This window comes from Bos taurus, chromosome 16, assembly GCF_002263795.3.
Source record: "Bos taurus isolate L1 Dominette 01449 registration number 42190680 breed Hereford chromosome 16, ARS-UCD2.0, whole genome shotgun sequence".
In the NCBI taxonomy this organism is placed as follows: domain Eukaryota; kingdom Metazoa; phylum Chordata; class Mammalia; order Artiodactyla; family Bovidae; genus Bos; species Bos taurus.
In genome coordinates, this window is record NC_037343.1 from 43122134 (window position 1) to 43133391 (window position 11258).

General features: G+C 44.3%; 1 protein-coding gene across 1 annotated transcript; it reads right to left on the reverse strand.

Annotated features, from left to right (window-relative positions):
• Positions 1-5421: 5421 nt before the first annotated feature.
• Positions 5422-7021, reverse strand: CORT (cortistatin). Its single transcript, NM_001204896.2, has 2 exons — positions 6782-7021; positions 5422-5708 (listed from the first exon to the last, which is right to left on the reverse strand). The coding sequence occupies exons 1-2, from the start codon at positions 6923-6925 to the stop codon at positions 5490-5492; spliced, it is 363 nt and encodes a 120-aa protein (NP_001191825.2). The 5' UTR covers positions 6926-7021; the 3' UTR covers positions 5422-5489.
• Between the last annotated feature and the right edge of the window lie 4237 nt (positions 7022-11258).

The window sequence follows — 11258 nt, forward strand, 5'->3', positions numbered from 1 at the left end:
CATGAGCAAAGTCGTGCTCAAGAAGGATCAGTGACTTGCCTCATGTCATAAGGCTATTTGGAGGGCCAGGGTTCAAAGGCAGGTCTTTTGGCTTTATTTTGGTTTGAGGTTTTGGTTTTTTGGCTATACCACCCAGCTTGTGGGATCTTAGTTCCCCAGCCAGGGATTGAATCTGGGCCCTTGGCAGTGAAAGCACAGAGTCCTAACTACTGAACCACCAGGAATTCCTAGGTCTTCTGGTTGCAATCCTGGTGTTCTTTCCACTTACTTGTATTTTCTTTTAAGTCTACATACTCTTCTACTCTACATCCAGATCACTGGTTTTGTTAATTTGTAGTTCAGTCACTCAGTCGTGTCTGACTCTTTGTGACCCCATGGCTTCCCCGTCCTTCCCTATTATTTTGTTTTGTTAATACCAGAATAATAAGTTGAATTCAGCTCCAAATGAAAAAAGACCTAATATGTTTGCAACATGATTGCTAAAAGATTTCTAAATGTAGTCCTTGTGTTGGTAGTGTAAAAGAAATAAATTAGCCTTGTGAACATTATAGTTAGCACAGTAGCAAAGGAAGCCTGGGTTCCAGAAATAATAGAACAGCATCTCTATTTAACTATTGTGTCAGCAATTATCTCTGTTCACCAATTATATCAGCGTCTCCATCTTTGCCCTACTGAATGAAAAATGTTTTCTCCAATTATTTTCACCAGATACACAGTAGAGCTTTAGTTGATGGGCCGGGTGTTGGTATTGGTCTTCTGTATTAGAAACAAACCTACTGAGCATCTCAGCTGCATAGGAGAATAGAAAAAGTACTTTGGCCTTTGGAACGAGACAGACCCACGTGGAGTCTAACCTTATGGGACAGTAGTTTCCAAAAATGAAAGGTTAGCCTAAGGCCCAAGGTGGAATGGGTTAAATTAAATGAAGGAAGTTGGAGGATATCACCGACTCAATGGACATGAGTTTGAGCAAGCTCTGGGAGATGGTGAAGGACAGGGAAGCCTGGCGTGCTGCAGTCCATGGGGTCGCAAAGAGTCAGACATGACTGAGGGACTGAGCAACAAGTAGGAGGAAGAGCACAGTACCAGCACAGCGATATAGAAGGAATGGTTCCCTTTCATCTCCCCAGGGCCAGAGAGAGGCGGGTGCGAACAGAGACCTTTGCAAACCCTAGACCAAATGTAGAGTCAAAAGTTATTTTGCCCTAAGTACCCCTTACCTCCCCTGCACCACTGTGCCTCCAGGCCTTCTAGAATAGAACGGAGCAGCAGAGCAATAGTCTAAAAATAGGAGAGAGAGAGGGAGCAGGGCACAGCCGATGTTAGGAAGAAAGACTGTCAAAGAAAGCAGCTGGGACTAATGAACTCTACATTAGCCATATTCCATTCTTTCGACTCAAGTCAAATGTCGGTCCCCATTAGGCAATTGGCTTTGACAAGAGCCGTGCTAATTACCACTTACCAACCTTTAATTTCTGGGTAAAAGCAAAAGGAAAAAAAACTAATGGATTTTTCATTTTCCATAAAGAAAAGAATAAAAAAAAAATAGTAGTCTGTTAAAAAATACATTAATTACAAGAATTATTAATGTGCCTTTACTCACCAGATTTTTAAATTTCCTAATTAACTTTTATTATCTTTTTTTTTTTTTGCCTTCAGCATTTCTTTTCCTATTTTGTTGTATTTTGCCTTAAGTTATTTTGGCTGCGTCTTATATTACTTGAGGTTTTTAAGGACCTTGGAAATTATCTACTCCAAATACTCACTGCCTGAATCTGCTACACAGCTGACAGGTGAGGTCCTCTGCCCTGTCAGGAAGCCCCCAGTAAAGGGAACAGATCCCCTCCTCCCCAGGAAATGCACTGAATTTTCAGATTGCACATCCTTAATGTTGGCTGTTTGGTCAAACTAAGTCAGACAGCACTTCCACAATTATCAATACAAGGAAGTAACCAACAGGTTACTGCAGAGCTATGAGATTTTCTTCAGTATTCTCTAACACCATGTTACAGGAACTATCAGCATGAAAATTCTAGCTTTTCTCCAGCTTACAGTTATTTTTTAAAATAGTTTATTCATTATTTATCTGGCTGTGCCAGGTCTTAGTTGTGGCACACAGGATCTTTTAGCCGTGGCACGCAAACTCTTAGCTGCAGCATGAGGGATCTAGTTCCCTGACCAGGGATCAAACCCAGGCCCCCTGCATTGAGAGCGTGGAGTCTTAGCCAGTTGACCAGCAGGGAAGCCCCAACTTACAATTATTTTAGTAAGAACAGAACATGTATCTTTTATCACTTAACTATTTAATTATAGACAAAAAGGATAAATTAGTGTTAATTTTTATTAAAGTTATGAGAAGCTAGAAAAAGCGTTGCCCAGTGTCTTTGCCTCATTCATTCTAGTCTAGAAATAGAAACTTCCTTCTTTTTAACAGCTGAATGACATATCCTTTTCTGATTTCTTCAAGATCAAATCCCTGTCTCTATTGAAGAAGCTGCTGTTATTAAGATGTGGGTAATCCCTTCAGCAGGCACTGTCAGGTCAAGGAGTATGTATCCCCCATGAGCTCACAGGCCTGAGTTTCCACTGAAATGGTTTGCTGTCAGCCCTGACATTCGAATACTATGAAAGGACTTCGGTTGAATGCTTATGTCACATCAGTTCCTCCTTAGCAGTTAAGGATCTACTCTGGTGACAAATACTGGAAACAAATGTCCTAGATCTGCACATTTGACTATACTGAACTACACAAATGCAAATGAATGAAAGTCGCTCAGTCGTGTCCGACTCTGCGATGCCATGGACTATACGGTCCATGGAATTCTCCAGGCCAGAATACTGAAGTGGGTAACCTTTCCCTTCTGGAGGGGATCTTCCCAACCCAGGGATCGAACCCAGGGCTCCCGTATTGCAGGCAGATTCTTTACCAGCTGAGCCACAAGGGAAGCCCAAAAATACTGGAGTGGGTAGGCTATCCCTTCTCCAGTGGATCTTTCCAACCCAGGAATTAAACCAGGTAGGACTAGAGTCGACCAAAAACCTGATGGTAGGAAATTACCCTAGTTTACTAATGATGAGCATGTTAATCTAGTCTAACATGCAGTTGATGCCAGTTTACATTTTTCTAAGGCCCCTGAACTAAGGTGGGCTTAAACTTGATGGATTTCCTGGAGGTGCCATTAATGTAGCCTCAATTCCTTCAGATATTACTTAGTTAAAAGTTAAAATCTCTGGACTTTGCCAGTGCTCCAGTGGTTAAGAACCCTCCTGCCAGTACAGGGGACACAGGTTCGACCCCTGGTCTGGGAAGACCCCACATGCCATGGGGCAGCTAAGCCCATGCACCACAACTCCTGTGCCCACCCACCCTAGAGCCTGGGCACCAGTGCTGTCTTGGTGACACCACTGCAATGAGAAGCCTGACACCACAATGAAGAGTAGCTCTCACTCGCCACAACTAAAGTAAGCTCACACACAGCAACAAGGACCCAGTGCAGCCAAAGATAACGTTTATTTTTTCAAAAAGTTAAAATCCCCAATCCTAAGGAATGTATACGTATGGCTCTAAGCAAAACTGAAAGACAGTAAGCATTCTCTTCTTCTAGAAGAACCTTAAATCCTGAAGGTCAGCTGGCCTTTCAGGCAGGCATCTTCCACCAGTGCGCTGACCCACTTACAGGTCCCTGAAAACTGCTGTGTTTGAAAATGAGGATGCTATTAAGACTCTTCCATCACATTATACTTCACTCAGCTAGTAATTACGAATATGAGCTCAGCTCTGTGGAAGACAGAAAGGAACGGTCAGCAGTCATACTTTGTGAGTCTGTTCCCCTGGTGTCCAGAGAAGAAAACATCCTTGCAATGCCTTCCAGCCAGCCTTTGCCAGTCTTCCTGATACTAATCCTGACCATCAGAAGCTTTCCTTAACTCCTGGTAGGAATCTCTAAGCTTTAAAGTTTAACATCCAAAAAAACCACGTGCTGGAAGTTTTCTTTAGCATCTAGGATTCAAGAGCCGTAAACAAGGTGTGTAATCAAGGAAAGATTCCGGGGCTAATGGGGAGGATTAAAATTTGATTAGGGTTTGAACCTGAGCATGTGTTTACTCCTACCTCCATCTGAGCAGACCCAGATCCTGGTCCATGTGAGGCTCGACAGTTGCTCTGTGTTATATCACAGAAAGAGAAATGAGAAAGGAATCTCCCCCTCCTTTCACCATCATCCACTTACTTCTGTGGGAAATTATTGAGGAATGGGAAAATAAAACATTTATATACATAATAGATTTCAATACATATGCCTCTGTCTCAGACCAAGTCCAGACCCTGCAACTCTGTAGGTCCCAGAGTTTGTTTGTTTTTCTGTTTTCTTTGACCTTGAGGTCTGGCTTGTAGGATCTTGCTTCCCCGACCAAGGATTGAACCCAGACCCTCGGCAGTGAAAGGGCAGAGTCCTAACCATTGGACCACCAGGGAATTTCCTGGAGGTCGTTGTATTAGAAGTTAAGGCAATCAAGCTACAGGCTGGGAAGTAGCACCGCTCACTCTATTTGGTTTGAAATAAACCTGAAGCTCTCATCCATAACAATTGTAACAGCAATATTAACCTACTGATTATAATTAGTATGGGTATTTTACAACAGCAGGTTCAAATGGAACTTTTATAGGCATGTCATCATGGTGTTGTCTGTTTAATTATAGCATGATATTTGTTTTTAAATTACTTTTAGCCAAAATAGGAGGAATAATCATTTTGCTCTTTGAGAACAGTGTTTAAAAATTGCTTTTAATATGAGGGAAATATTTTTTACATTAGACAGTTTATATCAAAGTAAACTGAAATGTTATTCTGAACACTTAAATATGTAGCTTTTACCTATTATAAATCAAAGCAAGGAAGACGAGGACAGAACAACTTCTAAGCACAATGAATGTGGAAGGAAAGCCCCACAGCTGCATTGACAATAATGGCAAAAACCACAAAAATCTTTATCAAAAACTCTCTTCTTTGATCAGACCTGAGGTTGCCAAGGGGATGGGGGAGGGAGGGAGATGGACTGGGAGTTCGGGGTTGGTAGATGGAACCATTACATTTAGAATAAATAAACAAGGTTCTCCTCCATAGTACAGGGAATTATATCTAGTTTCCTGGGATAAGTCATAATGGAAAAGAATATTTTTAAAATGTATATACGTATATATACGTATGTATATATACATGAGTCACTTTGCTATACAGCAGAGATTGGCACAACATTGTAAGTCAACTCTACTTCAGTAAAAAAATAAAAATAAAATACTCTCTTTGGGTTCCAAATTACTAAAGACATCTAGTAGTTGGCATTTTTAAAGTTTACATAAAAACTACTTTTCAAATTACATGATAAAGAGAAGACAACCGCACAAAGAAGAAATATCACAGCTGCTTATTAATACATTTTATTCAGATCCATGGTTACACTTCTTTGCATGAGTAGTTATGGGTGGAGTTTTACTTGCAGGAGGAGAAGGTCTTCCAGAAGAAATTCTTGCAGGGCGTTTTATCTTGGCGCGTGGACTGATGGAGGGGTGCGCCTTCCTGCCGTTTGGACACCTCCCTGGCTTCCCCTCCTACAAAGGGCACTGCCCTGGCCTGGGAGGCCCACTCGTACCACCACGCAAGGAAAGTCAACAGGCTGTTTGTCTTTATTTCTGCCACTTCCTGCATGTGCTTTTAAAAAGAAGCAGAGGACAAAGGAAAGACAAATAAATCATCTGATTCAGCCAGCATTAAGATATATAATTCTTTCCTTTAAAAAAAAATGATGCTCCAGAACAACAAGCCATATTTCCATTTAAAGGATGAGAAAGTTAAGGGACACGACTGAAATGACTTAGCATGCATGCAGAGTTAAGAGAACACCTCAAGAGAATTGCTCTAATCAGAGAAAAGAAAAACTCGAATATATTCAAGGAAAAAAATCTATTTGTTTTGCCCCTAATCTTTTTAATTATAAGAGGTTGGGAGATGTCTCCTTTTCCCTGACAAGTGACTGGCAGATAAGAAGCCCCCCAAGTTAGATGAGGCTTCTTTCGCTTGATTTCCCATGTCTCCATCTCTGGTCTTACTCCTGGCTGTCCACAAATTGCTTTTTAAGACAGATCAGATTGAGACATTATATTCTGGCCTTTCAGACTCCTTAGAAAGCTTTAAGGAGTAATCTGATGATGAATGGCTTTTCTGGAACTCAGCTGCTAATTTCAGAGAAAAATCCATTTTTAATGGTCAACTTTATGTACTCTTTCTTGGAAGTTTTTCAAAATGAAAAAAAAAGAGAAGTAAATCACCTCATAAAGTTACAACTTCTCACAATGGAAAATGTAATGATGTCAATTAATCTAAGCCAGTGAGAACCTGCGCTGTATGTATAAATTAAGATTCTACAAGTAAGTGTGACTAACACCGCAGTGGCAGCAGCAGTAGACCAACTGCACTGCAATAGACCAGTGTGATGGCTTTGTGTTTCAAAGACTGGCAGATGGAGATCGCTAGCCTGAAGAAGCTCCCTTTAGTGTCAGCGTTTTCTAACAAGTTTCCTAATGACTGAAGATGGTGAGTCAATGGTCCATGTGGACATCACAGCACAGGGCAGCTGAGGGGCACACGGCAAAGCCCAGCCCTGCAGTCTGTCCTGTACACACACTCAGCCACAGAGAAGAGGGGGATCCACAGGGTGGCCAGATTTGCCAAGGGAAGGGACAGCTCACAAGAGGGTGAGCACGCAGCCGAGTCAGACTACTCACCCCGCTCTCGTGGCCGGCGAGGCCGCCCTCTGGGGAGAGGGCAGTGGTGGCCCCAGAGGGCAGCAGCAGCAGCGGCAGCAGCAAGCAGAGGGGCAGCATCTTGCAGGCTGGCTGGTACTTCTCTCCAGCTCTGGAGCTGCTCATCCTGCTTGGCAGCCCCTGAAACCAGTGCTTTGTGGACTTGAGTCTCTTCTCTGCAGACTGAGGGGGATATTTTCAGCTCAACCTGCAGCTGTGTGTGTGTTTGTTTTTTTTTTTTGTATATATGCCTATCTAAAGCCTGTACCCCCTCTCCCCTCACATTCAAGTGGTGACGCATGAGCCTGAGCAATCAGTGCCCACAAAAGTGCTTCAGGACTGGATTTAACCCCTTCATTAAAACCTCGGCGCTCTCCTGTGTCGAGTGGATTTGCTCCTACTTGGGGATGCGTGTGCACTTGGCTAGAAATTCCACCTCCTCGCAATTATGCCAAAGCAATCAGGAAGTCTTGAGAACAAAACCAAGTGATTTAACATAATACAAAATTAGCCTTGAATAAGGAGCTTATGGTGATGAAAACAATCAGTCCTAAAGGAAATCAACCTGAATATTCATTGGTGGACTAAAGCTGAAGCTCCAAAACTGGCCACCTGATGAGAAGAGCCAACTCACTGGAAAAGACCTTGATGCTGGGAAAGTTTGTGGGCAGGAGAAGGGGGTGACAGGGGATGAGACAGTTGGATGGCATCACTGACTCAATGAGTTTGAGTAAACTCCAGGAGATAGTGGAAGACAGGGAAGCCTGGTGTGCTGCAGTCCATGGGGTCGCACAGAGTCAGACATGACTGAGCAACTGAACAACAAGGAACACCACCTGCTTCCCAAGTGGTGCTAGTGGTGAAGAATCAGCCTGCTACAGCAAGAAACTCGGGTTCGATCCCTGGGTCAGCAAGATCCCCTGGAGAAGGGAATGGCAACCCACTCCAGTCTTCTTACCTGGAGAATTCCATTGACAGAGGAGCCTGGCGGGCTATAGTCCATGAGGTCGCAAGAGACAAACGCGACTGAGCGACTAACACTTTCAACAGCAAAGGAACTTAAAATCTGCAATTTTGCCCACACCAAAGAATGACTGAATCAGCTCAACAAGGAGACGGTGAGGACTCCGGGAGCCACTCAGAGCATCCACTGGTCTCAGCAGACCACCTCAGGCCACCAAGTGCTCGTTCCACAGCACCACCTCCCCGCCAGCAGGCCACGGTCCTCTGGCCCAGGCTTTCCCAAACTGTGATGTGGACCCAAATCACCTTTTGTTGTCGTTCAGTTGCTAAGTCGTGTCCAAGTCTTTGCCACCCCATGGACTGAGCACTTCAGGCTTCCCTGTCCTTCACTGTCTCCTGCAGTTTGCTCAAATTCATGTCCAGTGAGTCGGTGATGCCATCCAACCATCTCATCCTCTGTTGCCCTCTTCTCCTGCCCTCAATCCTTCCCAGCATTGGGGTCTTTTCCAATGAGTCAGCTCTTTGCATCAGTCACCTTATTAAGGTGGAAATGCAGATAGATTCTTCTCTTCTTGGCCACACCTCGAGGCATGTGGAACTTCCCCGACCCATGCCCGCTCCCCCCGCTCCCTCACCTTGCCCCGCCCTGCCTGCAGTGGAAGCACGGAATCTCAGCCGCTAGACCCCCAGGGGAGCCCAGTGAATGCCCTACACTTGACCAGCTCCCAGGGTCTCCTCTCCTGATTACAGCTCCACTGCTGAGAATCCACAACATCAAGCTGTCTCTGCCACCCCTGGTTCCTCCTTGCAGGTCCCAGGTTCAGAATCACACAGACAAATGTACAGACCTTCTCCACCTGAGACAGCTAGGAAAATCAGAAACATCCATCGCAAACCTAAGATGACATCAGAGGCCAGGTTCTAAAGGGAAGTAAAGCGACCAAAGAACTGACGGCACGTTCCAGAAGTGAACGTTGACGCTTTCAGTTTTCCAAAGTGCTGGTTCACACCCCTCCACAAGGGAAATCTCAACTTTAAGTTTCGTTGCATTGCACATTTGTTAAGATGCTAGGTAAAATTGGCACAGCCAAATGACCCACTGTGGGCCATAAAGTGCATCTTGCTTTAGTCCTTTTTTGGTACCAAAAATTTTTTTTTTTTTTTGCCTAATTCCCACAAATATTTTAAAACGTTTAGATATTCTTAGGGCTTCCCTGATGGCTCAGTTGGTAAAGAATCCACCTGCAATGCAGGAGACCCCAGTTCGATTCCTGGGTTGGGAAGGTGCCCTGGAGAAGGGAAGGGCTACCCACTTCAGTATTCTTGCCTGGAGAATGGGGTCCATGGAGTCGCAAAGAGTCAGAGAGGACTGAGCGAGTTTCACTTCCACTTCAGTTTCATGTCTTTTAAATTTGAAACCAGTTCAACATTTTAAAAATTTAGGAAATAATGGAGGCAGAACCAGCTTGTCATCTACCATCTTGACTGAGCCACGAAACGTGAAGGAGGTGCATATAGTCCTTTCCTACTTTTTTCCTCTGAGTGTATTTTTATATATTTTGTATATACTGTATATTCCACGGGGTCGCAAAAAGTCAGACAAGACTGAGCGACTTTCACTCCAGATATTCTTACAGATGAGATAATCATGGTAGCTCACCCAACTTCAAGATTTTGTTCCATGAACTCATTGAACACTGAACACCTAGCGTGTACTACATAGAAGGACAAAGACCATCCACCCCGAAAGGGCTGTTCCAGCCTCACTAAGGGGCAGGAGACATGCTCTGCAAATGAGAGAAAAGTAAAATTTCAGTGTGACATGTGCCAAGGAAGGTTATAAGCTGCAGGCCGGGGAAGGCTTTGTGTGATCTTGTTACTGGCTGCTTTCAAGGAGGTGGCAATATATCTTAGTACCTCAAGGTGAGGGCTCTAGACTAAAATCCTGGTTTGCCATTTAATTAACCTCTCTAGGGTCTCAGGTTCCTCATCTATAAAACAGGGATAAAAACAGTACCTACTGCCTACATCCTAGAATTGTGAGAATCAAATAAGATCATGATAAGCACCTAACACAAGTGGAAAACACAACAGGGCTCACGTTAGGAACTGTCACTAAGACGATACCCTGGGACTCTGCTGGTGGTCCGTTGGCTGGTCCAGGAAGATCCCAGATGCCACAGAGCAATGAAGCCCAGGCACCCGAGAGCCCATGCTCTGCAACAAGAGGTCACTGCAATGAGAAGCCCACACACCACAAGAGAAGGCCTGCACACAGCAGCAAAGCAGCAGCACGGCCAAAAATAATTTTTTTTTTTAAAGAGGATACTCCAAGTCCTTAGTCCTTATTCCCCACAGTATAAAGAAAAGCTCCCCACCACAACACAATGGAGATCCCTGGTGAGAGCCATGAAACCCAAGCAAGGGCTCCTCCTCCTGTGTGCCCCCGCCGCTCATCTCAGGCTCCAGGGACCCAGTATTCAATGGAGCACCTGTTGTGTGTGTGTGTGTGTGTCTGTGTGTGTGGCCCTACACAAGGCACCAAGTGATCACCATTTCAAAGCCCACCCATAGGGAGTTGACAATCTAATGTTTTATGCAAAAAAGTGTTTCTGAAAAGATGTACTATGGGAACTTGGATTAAAAGGGACTCAGTACTGGATTATTTTGAAAAAGGGAGACTGTTTCTTCTAAAAGGCAGAACTAGGACCTAGATACAAGGTGAAAGACTGTTCGCTACACACAGAAGAAACTTGCAACAATTAGTGTCCACTAACAGAAAGGGCCCTATGCACCTGAGGAGTTCAGGAGAGCCTAGGGGACCTTAGTCATCAGTGCTATAGAAGGGCTTCCTACTTGGTGAGAAGACTGGACTCCATGACCTCTAAGGGTTCTTTACAGATTCCACAATTCAGTAAAGGCAGTAAGCGGGCCCTGATTACACTTTCCCAGACGACTAGGTGTCGAGGTACCAGCTGTACATGACAAGTGTCGACCAGCATATTCCAGCTGTTGCTGTGTACAGAAGGGGATGCTTTGGAACATCCCTGGTTTGTTAATTTAGTAATAAAAAAGTAACGCAGGATCTTTTATTTCACCTTTTTTTGAGGAGTTGGTGTAACAAGGAAGACAAACATTATAAATGTAAATTGCCCCGACTATGTTACCAGGCCACATGTATTTCAAAGACATGTGCTGCTTCATATGGCCAGTCAGCTGGTTATACAGTTAATTAGTCTAAAGTTCAGACGAGCTCCCAGGACTCTAAGGAAGCAAGCCTGTGAGAAAGAGCCCTACAACTCCTTTCTGCTAACGGTCAGCAAAGATGGAACGGGAGAGGATGACTGACATCGCATGGACATGCCAGAGTAAACTAAACCCTGAGCAGAACATGCAGTGGGCAAGGGGCAGTTCCTGAGGACTCGGGGTTACACCCTGCTGCTCCTTACAAAGTCTGACCACCCCTGTGTTATAATCCCTGAAGAATGTGTGGTGG

Excerpts from the sequence above, each read along its gene's own strand:
- CORT (NM_001204896.2), bottom strand. The coding sequence starts at position 6,925 with ATGAGCAGCTCCAGAGCTGGAGAGAAGTACCAGCCAGCCTGCAAGATG. Across the intron at positions 5,709-6,781 it reads TCGCCGGCCACGAGAGCGGG|CACATGCAGGAAGTGGCAGA; the intron begins GTGAGTAGTCTG and ends TCTTTTTAAAAG.